Genomic DNA, 18,721 nt, shown 5'->3' with positions numbered 1-18,721 from the left:
GCTGGTCTTTATGAGGAAGCTGGCACTGGGAGGACAGATGATTCAATCTGTCTTGACTGATTACTTTCCTAAGTGCCTTTTCGTAACATACTGTGCTAGAGGGTGAGGTCTGAAGATCAGCTAAGTTTTCTGAAAGTATGTTAATATGTGTGTTGCTATCATTCATGAAGAAAAGAAGCTCTCATTTTCAGCTTGGGTGTAGTTTTCAATTAATATATGTGGTGCTCTAATAAAACTGGATAAGCAGTTGTCTTTGGAAGGAAGAAGCAGCACAGAATATGTAATAGGATCTTTTCTCTTGACTCGTTATTTTGTTACGCTTCCAGATGATGAAAAGCAATCTTAGTATCTCGTGATTAGCTCATAAAACTTGAAATACTCTATGACTTAGTCATATCCAAAGAAGTTTAAGAGGAAGTAATACACCTAAACCAAGATATTTTATTTTTTTTCAATTTCATCTTTCTTCAGCTTGTGAGCTATACATGGATACTATGATTGTATAGAGCGAAGTAGAAATATTAGTGGTAGAAAATATTTCACTACAATGAAAATTATCAAATAATGGGCAGGAATCACAAAGGACTCATTCTGTGGTGTGTTTTTAATAGTTATGATGTTCATTAGCCAACTGCTTTCCTTTGTGAAGATCTGTGTCTAGTCAAAAATCAGTTAGAAAACTCCAAGATCAATAAGAGCTCTCAGCTACAGTTCTTCTATTGTTCCGTGATTTTTTTCAGTAACCAGTACATTAGGTATGATGCTTTCTGCCTAAATCTCTACTTGACCACAGTCTCTTGCTTCACGCTTTGAATTTGGTCTCTTAGTGATTTCCTGAGTCAGAAACCCTAATGTAGGCACGCTGTGGGCTTGTGTCTTTATGAAGAGAAGAGCCACCATGTGATTTGATATTTCTCTTAATGACACTAGAGCACTTTCTTTGTTAAATTGCAGCCTGCATTTTAGATCTTCCATAGTAGCTTATAACTCTCGGCATCTGGAATTCTCCACAGCCTCTCTTCTGTCTTGCAACTGTAAGTTTTGTTTGCATTTCAATAGCAGACCCTGAGTTATCAGGAACAAGAGCCAGTAGAAAATATTATGGTTAGCAAAATAAGTGAGTGTAACATTCCCTGCACATACTAAGTTATGCTACAGAATCATTTTGCAATTTGGTTCTACGTTTGTCAGTGTGCATCCATATGTATTTACTAATTTTGTGTGTTTGTCACCCACAACCCTGATATGTAAAATAACATGTTTTAGTTAAAGCTGCGGTCTGATTATTATTATTTTGCATGTTCTATTAATTATTTTCTTACTTCAAGTCTCTGGCAATAATGGTTGCTACCAGCGAAGGTTCTGTGCGCTACTGGCCCAATCTTGCACATGAAGGTTCCTATATTGAGACTTTTACAGACTTTGGAGGCTCTCTGTGCAGTTTCCTAACAGCAGTAAAGGTACAGTATAGTATGATTTATATTAAAATACTGCACTAATTCCTGTTTTAAAAATTAAAAAGCATGTTCCATATTATCAGTCCTAAATCTCCAATAAATGTCGCACAGCAAACTATCAAATATTCTGAGGAGTAATTTCAGAGGTTGTTGATGAGTGTGATGATCTTAAGTAGCAGAGATGACTGGTAGTCATAAATAATAATGTTGAAGTTGGGGAAGCATGCAGGATTCAACCGTAAAGTTAACAGGACTGGTTTGGTACCTCAGCTTATAAGGAGCGTCAGTATTAACTACTGTGATTACGTAAAAACCCTGCTATCACAAAAACAGAGAACTATTTCATCTGAATCTGCAGACCACACACTTGGCATCTTGTGGTGTAGCTCACCAGTGACTGAATTTGAGAGATTTCTGTATGAAAGTAATGAACAAGTATATTATGAATTATTCTTAAAAATTCTGTTTTCTGCTGTTGGTGTGCCTAAATGGGGAGAACTCTTAAAATGGAATATATAAAAAAATTCAGTGTGTTACAATTTTTTTTTATCTTCAAAACTAGGTATTATCAATTAAATTACATTTTATCTCATGGCCTTTTCAACATTTACGGTTCATATCCTGTATTATAAATATTACTTTAGGGCATCAGTGTGTCATAAACATTTGTAAACCTAATCAGAAGACAGTGATCTTAATGACAAATTTCTTAAGAGTTGCAAGATGTTAAGAAATACTAACTTGTATCTACCCTATTAGAGTTGAATTGTGTCCAAGTTTCAGGTATCAAGATGAGGAAAGCAAGGTCTTATCACACCTGTAGTTCAAACATTGACGTCAATCAATGTGAATTCAGAGCTAGAGGAACTTTTTTTTCAGAGCAGAACCCTTTTATTAATCAGTGTTCTAAAGCTGCACTATTATGTATATAACTACAATACTTCATTAGTCAACCTGTCACTGGGCAGATTTAACCTTTAGCAAAATTTTTGTATAGTATAATGATGATGAAAATGGTGCTGGTTTTTGTTTTGATTGGTTTTGGGTTTTTTTGTTGTGTTTTGGTTGTTTGGTTTGTTTTTTAATTTTTTTTAAAAATTTTGTTCTGTGAATGTTTCCTGTACAGGTAAACAGTTCGTCCTTTCAGCAACCTCCAGGCCCTTAGCATTCATTTTTTTGAAAATTGTTGTACACCTAACAGGCCTTGTTTGTTCCCTGTAACATACAAACTTTGATCAGTTTTGAATTGAAGGCACCCTTTTGTTAATGACTTGGTGGTGGGGCACACGAAGGCTATGTCTGTTAGCAAGTAGTGAAAGGCAATAGTTGAGAATCTGTAAAGTAAAAACATAAGTGCTGAGGCAGTGCCACTATCTACACTGGTCATCTGCAGGAGGAGGTTGTTATTTTAAACTAGTTCCAGCCTAGCTGCATGAAATTAATGTCTGTTAGTGGTCAGAGCCCATCTTTCAGTTTAGTTTCATTCAAAGGGTGTACAGCTGGTACACTCAGACTGCTATGTGATGTGATCCAGCAGGTAGTATGTGGGGACTCAGAGAAGGTCACTTCAGAAGCAGGCTTTTGATACTAATTAAAGTGCTAATGTAAGTGCACCCATTAGGACGGGCAAGAGATGCACTAACAGAAGTCTCTGCCTCCTAAATGAAGTATATAAGCACCTACAATAGAGTGCATATTTTGCATAATGCATAAGACTCTTCACATTTTCTTAGTGCAAAGGTAACGCTATTTTTCATCATTAGGATTACATGAGATTTTAGTTCTGTTGTGTCATGGTTTAACCCCACCAAGCGACTAAGCACCACGCAGCCAGCCACTCACTTTGCCTCCCACCCAGTGGGATGGGGGAGAGAATCGGGGCGGGGGGTGGGGGGGGAAGGTAAAACTTGTGAGTTGAGATAAGAACAGTTTAATAGAACAGAGAGGAAGAAACTAATAATGATAATAACAATAATAAAATGACAATAATAATAAAAGGATTGGAATATACAAAGCAAGTGACGCACAATGCAATTGCTCACCACTCACCGACCTATGCCCAGTTAGTTCCTGAGCAGCGATCTGACCCCCACCTGCCCCAGGCCAACTCTCCCCCAGTTTGTATTCTGTGCATGACATCCCATGGTATGGAATATCCCTTTGGCCAGTTTGGGTCAGCTGTCCTGGCTGCGTCCCCTCACAACTTCTTGTGCCCCTCCAGCCTTCTTGCTGGCTGGGCATGAGAAGCTGAAAAATCCTTGACTTGGTCTAAATGCTACTTAGCAACAACTGAAAACATCAGTATGTTATCAACCTTCTTCTGGTAGTGAACCCAAAACATAACACTCTACCAGCTACTAGAAAGAAAATTAACTCCATCCCAGCTGAAACCAGGACATATTGTTAAACTGAAATGGAGTTTCATGAATAAGAATGTCATGCAATGATAAGAAAATGAGTCTCTGACAGTGCTAAGTACCAGTCAGATGTGTGACTTAGCACTAGTGTTTATTATTTCTTAAAACCAAAACAAAACAAAAATCAAAACCACCACCAAAAAAACCCAACAATAAAACCCCAACAGAAAACAACTTATTTCTTTGTATCCATGTATTGTTTTCTTTCCTGGTCTGACACTAGCATTGTGATATCTTTTCTCAGTTACACATTGACTAATGCACTATTCATTTTTTCATTGCCCATCCCAGACTTTTTTGACATAACAAGATGGAAGACTGGTTATGCAGTTCATTTAGATTAGTGGCCTGTAGGATAGGATGCTACTAAAAAAAAAAAGTTATGGTGTGCTTAATAACACTTCAGATTTTAACATTCAACTTCCATGTGTGCATTTATTTAATTGATAATTCAACATATGAATGTTACATGTAATAGTGCCTGTAGAGATTGATTAAATACATTTTCTTTTCATATTTTTTAAAAGTTTGGTTTAAAATTAAAAAAAAAGTTTACTGTGAGCTGTACCTTGCACTGATTCAAGCATAGAGAATAATGTGGAAAATTTGTTTAAACAGGCTTTTTATGTGATAAATGCTTTTTTTTTTTCCTTTGTTAGCTCTCAAGTACTGTGGATGCCTTGTGTCTTGTTCTTGTTTAGTGTTTACCCTTATGAGTGGACATAAAGAATTTTATTTGACAATAGAATTGTTTAAGCAGTGTGATTTTTATTTTTTTAATATAGTTGCTTTTCTTTTTGTTAGGGAGGAAGCTTTATTTTATCATCTTCCAGAGGCCAGCTAGTTCGACTGATACCAGATAGTTCTGGCAAGATTCATCAGCATGCCCTGCCACAGGGTCAGGGCATGTTTTCTGGAATTGGTAGAAAGGTTTCTTCTCTTCTGGGTATATTGTCTCCTGGACATGATGCTGTGGTAAGCATGAAAAACATTCATATAGTAATCTGCTTTAGTTTCTTTCTGTAATTTTAAGCCTCAGTGTTTAAGGAAAGAAAAAATAAAAGGACTGCATAAAGATGTATGATGACCAAAAAAAGAGGCAAGACTCAACTCATATTACTCATATGTCTTTGAAATTTGAAAGAAAGACAGAAACCAAATAAATCTATATGCTTTGTGAAGAAGAATGCTGACTTGCTCTTTAGATCTGAATGAAAGGAGACTTTAAAGTTGTAATGCTTCCTGGGGAATATGCAATGATTCAAAGTCTCGCCTCTTTCTAGTAATAGCCTCATTACTACTTGGAGAAACTAACAGTAACCTGTAATTTTACTTTTCTGATTTGGGGTTGCCAAGGGTTGGTGATTGGGTTGAGCTTTGTCAACGAACTCCACAGAAACTGGAAGAGAAACATACTACAAATGTTCTTACATCTATAAAATAAGACTTCTCTTGGAAATTATCGTAATACTCTCATCTTGTAATATAACTTGTGTAGGTTGCCCAAGGAAGTGATTTTTTTTGTGGACTGAGAGCGGTGTAGATTGTTGTATCCAAATATTAAGGCTGTGCTTTAACCTTTTTAGCTTTTTCTTTTTTAAATGCAGATTTCTAGCGTTCTTTGGGATAAAGAGAGGTCAAGCTTTTATATGCTGACAAGTTCAAATCTAAACAAATGGGACATCGATGATTCATCAGAACGTTATATTCTCAGCTGGGATGTCAACAGGATCCTGAAAGAACATATTACAGATGCAATTTGGGTAAGAGCCAGCTCACCTGGAAAGTGTTTGTATGTTTGTTTAATTAAGAGCCTATTTATATATAGTTATGTCAGCTGTATTGTTTTTTAGGGTTCTGAAAGTAACTATGAAGATATTAAAGGAGGAGTAAATATACAATACATGGATTTGCAACAGAATCGGTAAGGAAGTACAGTTGCATCTGTAAGACTTAACATTAATGAGATAAATGCATTCTGTTTTCTTGCAAAAACTTTATATGAGTAATTGCAATTTAATTTTACTTGAGTGCCGTGCCACTGTTGATAAAATGAGCATGTCATAGTAGATAACTAAGTTATCCTATACTTCATGTTATCATTATCTCTGTAGCATTACAAATTACCTAAGAATAATTCCTTTCACTTTTTTTAGTGTCATTTTATCAGGTTTGGGTGTTTGTTTTGCCTTGATATTACAAAGACAGCAAGTAAGCAATTGTAACATGTTCCAGAAAATGCAGAGAATTCAATATCTCTTGTATTTAATTTAATTACATAAATCACAACTGCCTTGGTTCAGTTTTGTACTGAAATATGAATACTTCTAATAAAACAGCTTGAAAGAACAAATAGTATAGTCTTTCTTTCTAAAAAAAAAAAAAAAGTCCTATACAATATTGGAAAATATTTATTTGTGATTGTACTTAAATACCTGTCTTTGTGAGTGGTACAGTTTGAGCAAGTGAAATATGTAATAATCATCTCTCAATGGTGTGATATCTGTTGTTGAATAGTGATGGACTGGTGATACTTGCTGCAGCATGGCATCCCAGAGATCGTCCATGTCTTGTCTACTACACTCTGATAACAGTAGAAGATAAAGGCTACCAGATGTCTGATGACGTTGTTGTGGAAGTCACACAGTATAATCCATCTTTTCAGGTACATAAATGAAGGTTCTGAAACTGAGTTAAGAAAGCACAGTGTTTCAGAATATTCCTGTACATAAATCAGCTATCAGATTTTTGTCTAAAGGAAAATCAAGTTCTCTGTTTCAGGGTTGTTCTTGGAGCTATGTATTTGTAGTATTCTGAGGAAAATGTGTACTAGCATCTTTTGATGTTTAATAGTAACTGTATGTAAAGTTTATGCTTTGCATTTTAAAGTATAACATAAAAAAGCCTCAAAAATAGAAGTCTAAATCTGATTATTACTGGTTTATTTTATTTTTTGTCCCGTATGTGAAAGTCTCTGCAGCGTAATGTTATGGTACACTCATGCAATCCATTTAGAACAGATCTCAGACTCTGAGACTCTTGTAGCAGGACAAGGAGTGAAGAGGCTTGTATTTTGGTCCTTGCTAGACAGTTGGCTTGCTGGGAGGGGAGGACACACTGGTTGTCCTTAGTGTTCCTTGTTTGTGCTATCTCTTCTGGAAGCATAAACTTGGGCATTAACTTTCTTTGGTAAACTTCTTCCACTCTTCCACTTCTCCCCCCTCCCTGTAGTGGCATCTTAAAATTGAATCTTAAGATGGAAGGAGAGTGTGAAAACTGGGGAATAATTGATGTTTACTTATCTCTTCATGTGAAATTAGCAAGAATTTAATATATACGGAACAAAAAACCCCCAGGATCTTAAGTTTTAGGGCAAATTAAAAGTGGTTTTGTTTGGTTTTTATAGGTTGTAAGTTATATCCATATCTTCTTGTTGATGAAAACAAATTCAGGCAACTCAGATCAGCCTTTAAAATGTTAGATGTTTGTTTAAGGTTTTGATTATATATGTGATATTGTTCGTATGTAACACTTTCAGTCAGAAGAGGAAGTGTTGTGCTGTCTGGTAGTCCCAGATTACTTTAGCCATGCAGCTTACCTCTATAAGGAAGATGAAGTGTTTGCTTGTTCCACTGGAACTGGAAGAATTTCTTTACCACAGGAGAAAATCGTATTTGGCATACAAGGTAACGTGCAGGGGAAAAAAAAAAATCACATTTTGTTGATACTTTCTAATTGAATGTTTTTATAGTATTTGGATTTCTTGGAGAGCAGAATCATATTTACACTCGTTTTTCTCTTTATTAAATCTTTCAAGTTGGGAGTTTCTCATGAGAGTACGGAGAAAGCACTGACGTGAAATCCAGTATTGTTATTGCTTTCTCTACAGTGTTTTGGATGAAAATGAAGTAGATCCCCCCTCATGGTATATGAAAGGGTGGGGGTTTTGTTTGTGGGATTATTTGCCCTTTTTGGTTTTCTTTTCTTCCAACATTCACTATGGATATTTTTTTTTTCTTGAAGTTAACTTTGTGTCAAGGCTCAGTCTAAATTAGATACTAGGTGCCTGTGTCAGATGTCTCCAAGTATGTCATCCTTGACTTTCAGAGGTGTTTTCAAGTAGGATGCGCACATCAGTCCTTAGGTAGAACTTGAACCACCTGAATCTTGACTTTTCTTTTTCTTTTTTTTTCTTCCTCCTTTTTATTTCTCTTTAGTCCTCTTTTTTTTCTCCTCCTTTTTCTCTTTTTTCCCCTCCTTTCTCCCCCCCCCCCCCCCCAACTTGCAGTATCTGGAAATCAGCATCTTTAGTAGCAAATAGTATCCACAACTTATGTAAATCAGGTGCGGTTGTCAATTGCTGTTGGTTGGTTCATGACAAAATTTAATAATTGTCTATGAAACTGTTACATTTTGTTCTTGAATTAAAGTGGCATTTATGTGGTTTTTTTTCTTTTTTCATCCTTTCCCCCCCCTCCCCCCTTATCTTAGGAGATAGCATTTTGGGAGCAGGTTCCTGTACTAGCTTCCCCATCTTCTTTACCAAAAAAAGTGGACTTATCACTATCTTGTCCAGGGAAAACATTTCTGTGCTTCCTGAAGACCTTGAGGATTCCCTGTCCTCTTCTGTTGCTGGACCAAGAAGTGAGGTAATGGTTGTTTGCTTGGCTAGTTGAAAACTGAGGGTAGAAATAAAATGTTTTTCTGGCAGTTTTGACTTTTCATTGTGGAAATCCTAGAGTGTTTTGAGTTTTAAAGTGTTTTTTTTTTAAATAGAGACTCGAACACTTGTAACAAAGGCAGTTTTCAAACCCCAAGAAACTTAACAATATCTGCCAGTTTGGGTAACTTTTTTGTTTTCCTTTTTTTGAAGTCAAGTTTTCTATGAATTTTTTTTGTTTCAAGTGGATGTATTACTGTACGTCACTAGGGCTGATATAACACTACAGCAGAGACTCAGACTTTGTTCTCGCTTTTCGATCAGGATAGTTTCTTCAGTCTTTTGTGTCTGTTCCTTTGTGCATGTAAGAGACACTTTTTTCTTATGCTGTGAAAAGCGTAGAGGCTAAGCTGAGAAGGGCTGTATGGTGGCTGAATTTTGTTTCTGCTCTGTTTTTTATATATATATATTTTTTTAATATAGTCTTACAAAAATATGTTAAAGTATTTTTATTGATATTTTGGGTAATGTGCATTTATTAAGCTCTTATATCAAACATGTTTTGTTTAAAATGTATGTGCCGTGGAGATGTCCCTGGCTTGGGAGGGAAGAATACAAAAGTTGTTACAATATAATTAGAGAATATTTCTTTCTGGTAATAGTGAGTTTCACTCCTTATTCCAATTAAATCACTTTTTAAATCAGTTAATAATAACTAGTAATTTAGTGGAAGACCTTTGTGGTGATTGCTCAGATGGAACTGTATTTTTCTTATTGAATCAATCTCTAGTTAGACTTGTCTGCATTTATATTGTTTTTGTGGGTCATAGTACGCATGAATACCTTTTAAATTCTGTCTAAAATGTTGGGTTTGAATGTTGAAATACTTAAAATTACCATAAAAAGTTTGACTGGTGAAATAAATTGGTGTAAGTGTGACTTACATTACAATGAATCTTGTGGGCTTATGTTTGGCTTAATAAATGTAACTGCTTCCAGCTGGCATTTCTATTTTAAATCTTTGTTGTTGCTACTGAGAAAAATTGTTTTCATTTCATAATGAAGATTGGTATTTGTGTTTCAGCTGAAGTTTTTACTTTGCATTTTCAGAGTCCTGCATTTGATGCAACCAGTAGGCTGGAAATTATAGCTCAAGAAGACAAGACTAAATTACTGAAAGCTGCTTTTCTACAGTACTGCAGGTAGACATTGCACTTAATTTTTGAGGCATGTGTGTTTGTTATTCTTGAAGGCACTCTGATATTTGAGTGAGAGATGGTCTTGGTAAAGATACTCTTGTGCTGTGTTAAAGCTTTTTTTAATGACACATGCACATCTTTATTAGGAAAGTGTTAGATACATCTTGGGCTAGTGAAGAAATGATACATGCTAGAAAGGAGCAGGCTTCTATAATCTCAATGACTTTTTGGTTACTTTGCATAAACTCTGTGATGTTACATTACTGCCAGTGAAACAACTTTAAACTTTGTTGGTTTGACTTCTTTATTCTTTTAGTAAATGGTGTTTTGTTGTTAAAAAAAATTCTTTCCTTTTCTTTTTTATTTTTATTTGCATAGCTGTTTTCAGTAGTACTTTTGAATATATTTAATTACTATTTATGTGGCTATGAAGAATAACTAGCCTGGCAGATTCTGTGGCAAGATGATACCGTTTTTAAGACTGACTGATGTGGGGGGAGTGGGAATGGAAGGAAATACACTGTTCATCAAACTATCCTGATTAAAAGCAGCCTGGCTGTTGGGGGGCATGCAATGCCTCTGAAAGGTTTGACATTGAGATAAGTTATGTAAACAAAGGAGGAAGAGGAGAGATAAGATAAACAGAGCTGTAGACTTAGATTAATTATATTTAGAGGTGATTGTTTTCAATATATATTTATTTAAAAACCAAAACAAACCAACCCACAAACCTCTTAGGACTAATCTCCTTAAAGGGTCTTAAAACTTGGAAAGCACAGATTTAAGATAACAGGAAGTAGGAGTGCTTTTGACATAGAGCTGCATGTGAGTTAGACGATTATAAAGGAGGTTAGGCACATATAATAAAGGATACCAAAACAAGATCTGTAAACATGCACAGATTTTTAGAAAGAAAATCTGCATGTATTCACAAGTGGACATGTCAGTAAACAGAACTGTTGCTGCAGATGGTCCTGAGGTGACTGAAGTAGCTAAGGTCTGAGCACAGATAACAAATGTGAAAGTTGGTATCACTGAAGATGTGAACAAGGGGGTTGGAAACAGGGTCAAAAGAAAGTAGGAGGTAGTAAGGAAAATGGTGTGGAACAGTATGAAAGTTTAATGTTGTTTTGATGAAAATTTGGGTTTTATTTATGAAATGAGAAGAAATTAGTAATATGATGTGTATAGTATTGATTCAGATTTTTTTCAGAAAAATAGTGTGGTAAAATGAATGGAGAAATCGTCCACAGAACAGATGTAGCAATGGCCTGTCTAGATAGCCAAGCAGTTGATGCAGAGAAAAGAATGGAAGGTTGTTTAATAGAAGATTCAGTATATTTTAGTTTTTAAAAATATAGTTTGCTTTAGTAAGCCTTTGTGAAATTTCTGGATGCACTGATGGTTTTTATTTCAAGATATCTTGGTTATATAAGCATTCAGAATGAAAGTCTCATCATAAATTTAAGTATTTCCAAAAGCAGATGATATATTGGAATCACAGTATCCCTTGTCAGTCAGAATACTATAATTTTTAGTCACAAAACAAAATCAGTGCTTTTTGTGAATATTGCATACTTCTTACATAGAGTTCTTCAGTACAACTTCATACGTTGGAGGTTTAAGCATTTGGATTCTTCTTACTCTTTTACTTATTGACCTGAATTGAAGAGGGTTCTCTGAAATTATAGCAAATAAGAATAATGCATTATATTTGCTGAAGCATTTTCCTGAGAGCTTTTACTCTACTGCCATTCGTGGGAGTGATTACATGTACTCAAGAGAGGATTTTAATGCAAGGAATAGAAATTTGGTGACTTAGCTACCAGAGACATCCAGACTTAGCTCTGTATGATGAATCTTTTCTCTTAAATAACAGTGATAGGGATAATAAAATAAAAAGTGACTTGAATCACTTCCTGGTTTGTACTTATTTGTTTTATAGATTGTGCAGCCCCCTTGCTTTTAAAGAATCGGAATACCTTTTATCCATAGAGTCAGAATACCTTTTATCCATAATTAGTTTAAAGATATCCCAAACAGTGCTTGATGCGTATAATCTAAAGCACTTTACAAAAAGCATATCAGAAAATCCTACTAAGTTCCTATAATCCTATCTATTGTTTTTATTTCACATGCTTTGTATTTCCTTCATTTCAGAAAAGATATAGTCAATGCACAAAGCATGGTAGTTGAGCTCTTTCCAAGTAATGCGGAGCTGGATTCTGATGCTGAATTGGATAGGGCAGTGACTCAGATCAGTGTGGACTTAATGGATGATTACCCTGCCTCTGATCCAAGATGGGCTGAATCTGTACCTGAAGGTAAACATAATGGTGTGGGGATTTTTTCTTGGGGTTTTCTTTTGTTTGGGTTTTTTTTGTGAAAATCTCTCTATAGTACTCTAGATAAAATTATATTTTGAGCTCTGCAAAAAAGGCACAGATGTCCCTTGCCCTCTTCTACCACTAGATATATTTCCAGAAAGGCTAAAAGATGCATCCTATGAGACTACCAGATAAACTTGCAGTCTACTGTGGTTAGTTCTTGACTTCATATAGTAAACACAAACAGCAAAGAAAACATTTCTGAGAAGGGTACTTTATGCAAGGAGCAGGTGATGTCACTTTAGTGTTTCCTTGGATAAATCTAAATTATTTTCCACAAACAGATATGTTGAGAGAAAGAGTCTATTTGCTTATGCTTTGCCCTTTGTCAGTGTGGCTACACAGCTTCTGGGAGGTTTGGATCCTGGGTAGAGTGAGCTCGTATCTCTCTGGGACATTGGTATTTATGTCTACCTAAAAGAGGACTAGAGAAATTTATTTTGGAGTATTTGTTGTACATGAAGGATTAAAGCAGACATGTTCTGAGGAAGAAACTTCTTTGTTCACACTTCCCTGTCACTTATGCACAGTGTTAATTTGAAACTGTCCCTAGGACCTCTAGGCAGCAGTTGCCGGTTACTGAGCAGAGACTTAGTTTGAAAATTCATGTGGTAAATAGTTACAGATGGATGATGCTTCCTGCTGTTGTTTCTGTGTGGCAGCCAGTTAGAAATTGTCAGGCATCAGATCCTTAGTATTTTCTGGATCAATTTTATTTTTAGTTTGGCGGCTTATCTGCATTTAGGCCTGGCTAAAGCAAGAAGTGAAAATTGATAGCTTCTTGGAAACAGTCTTGCTAATTTTGTTTGTAGTGATAGTTCTGGGTCTTTGTATCTTGGTAGTTTGAATCTGAATCTTACTAGAACTTTAACAAGCTGGTGAGCTGCTATTTTAGCAGCATAATGAATTGAGTGCTTCAGAATGGTTGTACTGATCTGAAGATACTTTATTTCTTCTAAAGGCTTTACTTCAGCTATGATAGAGTTCAAAAGCCACATTAAAAATAGCATGGTAAGCAATATATAAATGTGTGTGCACATACTTAAAGTACCAGTGCGGTAACACTATAGAAATTTATAGAAATGTGTTTACCTCAGAGGCAAGAAAAAATAGTTATCAAAGAAATGAAGATATTAAGTGCTCTGATCTAAGATTTTTCTCTTTTTAGAAGCAGCTGGTTTCAGCAACACATCTCTCATTCTTCTTCATCAGCTAGAGGATAAGACAAAAGCACATTCCTTCTTCATTGAGTTTCTTCATCAGGTAAAATTTTCTTGTTCTTTTGGTACTAGCACACACAGTAGAGTATTATTTTGTCTTAAAGTAATTCTTCTAGAACATTGTTTAAAGTGCATGTGATGTTGGGTTTTTTTCTAATAAAAGGTTGGTGCATTTGAGCGTCTGGGCAGTTTTCCTGTACGAGGGATGCCGATGGCAACTCGATTGTTGCTCTGTGAGCATGCAGAGAAACTAGCAGCAACTATTGTTCTCAAGAATCACCACTCCAGGCTGCCTGATCTAGTGAATGCTGCTATACTGATCGCATTAAACAAAAGGGAGTGTGACATTCCACCAAGTCTTACGCCTGCAGATGTGTTCTTTCGAGAGGTAAGAAACCTGTTATTTCTGAATCATTGTATAGTATTGCATGTAGTAAAAGTTGCAGTGTATACTTTGATGATTTGTATTTGATTTGTATACTTTAATGTATACTTTGAAATTTTTCCCTTTAAAAATCAATTCAACTTTACACAATTTCTCTTTGAATAGGCATGGTGTGGTAGTATTTTCCTCACTTTAGTGTACAAACTTTTTTATGTCTGCAGCTGAAACATGAATTTAATCCAGCAGAAATAAAGTTGTTATGATTTCCAACTAACCAACATGGATGAGCAATGAAAGAGACAAGTGAAATGCTCTGGCACATCAGAAAATGTGTGCTAAATTATCATTGTTAAGGGGTGAATTGCAGAATATGAAGCTTTTCAGACAGGAGGGCTGCTTTGATGAGCTGTCCTGGATGGAATTTTATCAATTCAGTCTCTCATATTTTTTTGTCGTCTTTAACTTTAGTGCATCTAAGCTAGTTCTCAGTTTATGCTGCATTCCAGTCAAGCACCCAGTCTTTATTTCTTTCTTCCTTCTTGAGAAGAACTATGCACAAAACATTTATTCTTAGGAATTTTTTTCCTGTAGAGGACAGTAGTTGCTAATGGAGAAAAATAAATATAAAAGACAATAGAAATAATTGTCTACTATTTTAAAACAGGTATGATATCCAGTATACTTTATCTAACAAAGGTTCTACTGCCAAATGTTTCAGAAGGTGGAGGAATATGCTTAATGAAAGTTTATGGGGTTGCCTTCAAAAGTAAGATTTCCGTCCCCCTCCAACCCCCCCAACATTTAAGTCCAGAAAGAAGGCAATTCTTGTATTCTAAGAATTGTATGAACCATAAGCTGGTGATATCATTATCCATTTAGGTAGTTGACACCTTTTAATATTTTTGGTTATTGATGTGGTTTCTACTAGCGTTTGTTTATTTTCTGTGTAACTCTGTCATAGTTTAACCCCAGCCAGTATCTAAGCACCATGCAGCCACTCACTCACTTCCCCCCACCCAGTGGGATGGGGGAGAGAATTGGGGGGGGGGGGGGGGGGGGAGTAAAACTTGTGGGTTGAGATAAGAACAGTTTAATAGAACAGAGAGGAAGAAACTAATAATGATGATAAAAACAATAATAAAATGACAATAATAATAAAAGGATTGGAATATACAAAGCAAGTGACGCACAATAAAATTGCTCACCACTTGCTGACTGATGCCCAGTTAGTTCCTGAGCAGGGATCTGCACGCCCCCCTCCCAGGCCAACTCTCCCCCAGTTTATGTACTGGGCATGACATCCCATGGTATGGAATACCCCTTTGGCCAGTTTGGGTCAGCTGTCCTGGCTGTGTCCCCTCACAACTTCTTGTGCCCCTCCAGCCTTCTTGCTGGCTGGGCATGAGAAGCTGAAAAATCCTTGACTTGGTCTAAATGCTACTTAGCAACAACTGAAAACATCAGTGTGTTATCAACCTTCTTCTGGTAGTGAACCCAAAACATAACACTCTACCAGCTACTAGAAAGAAAATTAACTCCATCCCAGCCAAAACCATGACAAACTCTCATAACTTGGCTTTCGTGTATCAGCTGGTAATGGATATGTTTGTGTTTAGTGCAATTTTTCTTTCTATCTTTAAGGTGTCCCAAATAGATTCCATCTTTGAATGCTTACTGGAAGAAGAGGAACAAATCCTGAAAGATATGCCTATTGAATCAATTGAGTGGGCCCAGATAGTTGTCAACGTGAACAACATCATTAAGGTATAGAACTGCATTAACTAAATGTTTGTGGGAGGGGAAGGTAAATCTTGAAGAGCAATCAAGTCAAGTGCAGCACATTTGAGTTACTGACACAAGAACAAAAGTGAATGCACTTTTCACGTGTCCAGATATATTAGGAAGGAAAAGATGGTCTTATGTGGAATTAGGGGCATTCCTCTTCCTCTTGAGCCACTGCTAAAGAGAGTTTGAGAAGTTGCAGCATTGTTAGGAGTTGTGAAAGTGTGAGTATGTAGCAAAGAGCGAAGAGCTTGTGCTGGAGCACTGAGGTGTCTTGCTCAGTCAGTATGTGCTCTTCTGCACAACTGAGAAAGTGACATAGAAAGAAGGGGATATTAAAAGAACATTTCGGAATTGTAAAAGACAACGTCTTTTATGGTCTGTGTATATGCAGGTAGACTTTAAAAAATACTTATGTACTTGCCTTTAAATAGGACATGCTACATGCTGCCTGTCAGTATCGTCAATCAAAAGCTTCTTTATATAAAACAGGAGAGCTTCCAGAAAGAGAACCTGAATATATTCCATGGACAGGTGAGAAATTATTATTACTTAGTTTATTAATTATCTATCCTAAACAAAAAGTACTTTTCATGAGTTTCAGAACACATTAATTTCAATCTGAATGTTAAACTTGCTGTTAAATGCTGCTACAAGGCTGTCAGTAAGAATAGGAAAAGCTAAAGGTTTCATTTGGGGAATGAACCAATGAGCATTTATTTTGTCCAGTATTGATGATAATTCTTTAAAACTTTCATTGCAGATTTGACTACAAACCCAAAGTTTGGGAAACAACACTAATTCTTTGTTGTTTTGTTTTGTGTATACTGGTTCTGGTTGGCAGACCTATGGGATATGTAACATTAAAATGAATCATAAAAGGTGATCTATAACTGTTTTAAAAGAACTGATGATTCTCCACTCCCTTAATTGTGTTTTGTTTTGATGGTTTAATAACATGAAAAACTATCAGTACAGATGTTTGCAGAAGCAAGCACTTTCCAGTTGGTGCTTAAGCTTCCCTGTGGCCTCTACATATAAAACACACTTGTTTAGTGCTCCCAAGATAAAAATCTTTTGAAAAGTAGGACCCACGCAAGCTATTTTGGTGTGTTATATATCTTGATGACTACCTCCAAGTATTTAAATGAGGTTAACAGAAGTTGCCTTTTCCTTGTGTATTCTCTACTTTGCTTACAGATCATGCAAGTGATTCTTTTCTTCTGAAACATAGCTGGTATTGATAATTGATGGTGTAGATCTGTGTTGTTCATGGGGTGGTTCTATTTCTGTTCTTTTTTGTTTACTACATTTTGGCCAAATTTAATATGTAAAGGTAGATGGGAGTACGGGTTTGGTTTGTTCGGGGTTTTTTTATAATATTGCTTTGATTTTTAAAATTTAAATGTTTATTAGCTTTTTTCTTTCTATTGTTTTTTCATTATATATAGTAATGTTTTTGTTACACTTCAGCATAGATTCCTGTGGTGACAGGGTTATTGTTTTCTGTGTTGTTTTCCCAAGCATCTAGTGGCCTTCGTGCAGCAATAATACGTCAGCATGGAATCATTCTGAAGATGGTGTATCCCCAAGTGGACAGTAACCTCCGTAGCATTGTGGCTGAACAGTTGGTGGCACTACTGGATTGTTTTCTAGATGGCTATGTTTCTCAGCTGAAATCTGTGGACCGCCCTGCTGATCAAGAGCGATACAGCAGTCTGGAAATGGAGTATGTGCAGAAAAGATCAGAACTCTTGTCTCCTCTCCGTAAGTAGTGCCTGTTTTCCTTAATGCAAGCATTAAATGTTCCATTTGATGAGGAAATTATGCAAATCTGATAGAGTAAATGGCATCTGTGTATGAATTCTATTTGTTCTACATGTTTGCCCTCAGAGTATAAACGACTGGTTTTAAGATTTAATGAGATATTTGCAAAATAAAAACAGATTACATAATTGCATCCAGGACTGCATCCATGCCCATACCTGTAATAAGACACATTGTTGCTTGAAGTTTTTTTCTTTTGCTAACTTGTTACATTTTTCTGGCAGTAATTTATGGCTTGCCACTTGGCTGAAAATAACTTATACATGGATTTCTAAATGTTTATATTGTTGCAAGTTGACATAAACTTACCTGCCTGAAAGCTGGTTTAGTGTTTATCAGGGAAAAGTTACTTTTTGAATCTTGATTATTTAATAATCAAACCTGTTGTTTAATGTCTCAGATGTGGTCACGTCTTTAATGAGTACTTGACAGCAAAGCTCCCTTTTGAAGTGGAAATAACTTGGAGTAAATATATTTTAGTAACTTAATAAAGTTTAAATCTTTTAGATGAAAAATTAATTATATAAATAGAACAATCTAATAATCACTGCTTCCTAACATTCTTAAATATTCTTAAGAAGAGTCTCTTAAACTATCATTCTCAGTGTTACTGACATTTCTGGGCTCTGTTAGCTTGTAAATACATTTGATATCATTATGTTCAATCTAAACTTCATATTTCCTTACAAACAAAATTGAGTAGTCTAACAACTTTTACGTATTTAACTGAACCCGAAAGAGTTTAAATAACATATTTTTGACACAAACCCCATTGTCTTTACTTGTTCTATTTTTTTATCAAAAGCCTTTGCCTGCTGCTTTTTTTCACTTTGTGTAATTAAATGGCTATTATTACAGATAATAAATCATGGGTTGAATCCTCCCCCCTGTCCCAGCACAAATAGCAGATGATACCAACTTTCAGAGAAAATAGGATGTATACTGGCCATTTAGTATTCTAAACTTCCCTTCTTCCCTCTTGTGTTGGGGGACACAGGTGGTAGGTATGTGAACTTGCACATGCACAGGATATGTATGCAGTAGGTGAACGTTTCTTTGGGAATGTGTAAGTATCTTCTTGATGTGAACACTTGAAAGTTGTTTTCGTTTTTCTGGTCTCTGCCCTCGGTCATCCTCTTACAGTCAAAGATGAGCTTGTTTGATATGATGTCTTTTTCTTGGTTACTTAGTTTCCCTGGGACAGTATCAGATGGCAGCTGCTTTAGCAGAGAAGTACTGTGACTTTGATATCCTGGTGCAAATGTGTGAGCAGACAGACAACCAGGCCAGATTACAGCGTTACATGAGTCAGTTTGCAGATCAGGTAACTCTTTTATCTATTTCCTTTAGATAGTGTTTTATAATAAGTTTGCACCTGAAATGTTGC

At 35.9% G+C, this 18,721-nt stretch overlaps 3 protein-coding genes across 5 annotated transcripts in view; 1 reads left to right on the top strand and 2 right to left on the bottom strand.

The window, feature by feature from the left end:
• EGLN1 (egl-9 family hypoxia inducible factor 1) overlaps positions 1–18,721 on the bottom strand; it is a 595,298-nt gene that overhangs the window by 187,157 nt on the left and 389,420 nt on the right. The window lies entirely within an intron of this gene.
• The window catches only part of RAB4A (RAB4A, member RAS oncogene family), a 471,873-nt gene that overhangs the window by 374,382 nt on the left and 78,770 nt on the right, over positions 1–18,721 (bottom strand). The gene's annotated exons all lie outside the window — the stretch shown is intronic.
• NUP133 (nucleoporin 133) overlaps positions 1–18,721 on the top strand; it is a 38,064-nt gene that overhangs the window by 6,511 nt on the left and 12,832 nt on the right. For 2 of the 3 annotated variants that reach the window (XM_049831348.1, XM_049831345.1), the window contains exons 5-19: positions 1,329–1,460; positions 4,679–4,849; positions 5,482–5,637; positions 5,728–5,798; positions 6,392–6,539; positions 7,413–7,560; positions 8,366–8,523; positions 9,645–9,736; positions 11,894–12,057; positions 13,289–13,383; positions 13,504–13,728; positions 15,367–15,489; positions 15,942–16,041; positions 17,032–17,274; positions 18,525–18,658. In XM_049831348.1, coding sequence (XP_049687305.1) covers positions 1,329–1,460; positions 4,679–4,849; positions 5,482–5,637; positions 5,728–5,798; positions 6,392–6,539; positions 7,413–7,560; positions 8,366–8,523; positions 9,645–9,736; positions 11,894–12,057; positions 13,289–13,383; positions 13,504–13,728; positions 15,367–15,489; positions 15,942–16,041; positions 17,032–17,274; positions 18,525–18,658 — 2,160 coding nt within the window. The remainder of the gene's footprint in view (positions 1–1,328; positions 1,461–4,678; positions 4,850–5,481; positions 5,638–5,727; positions 5,799–6,391; positions 6,540–7,412; positions 7,561–8,365; positions 8,524–9,644; positions 9,737–11,893; positions 12,058–13,288; positions 13,384–13,503; positions 13,729–15,366; positions 15,490–15,941; positions 16,042–17,031; positions 17,275–18,524; positions 18,659–18,721) is intronic. The other variant, XM_049831347.1, reaches the window with a different exon arrangement.

Source organism: Accipiter gentilis, chromosome 28 (assembly GCF_929443795.1).
Source record: "Accipiter gentilis chromosome 28, bAccGen1.1, whole genome shotgun sequence".
NCBI lineage: Eukaryota > Metazoa > Chordata > Aves > Accipitriformes > Accipitridae > Astur > Astur gentilis.
Note: the sequence above shows the minus strand (reverse complement) of the source record. Positions and strands in the feature narration are given on the sequence as shown.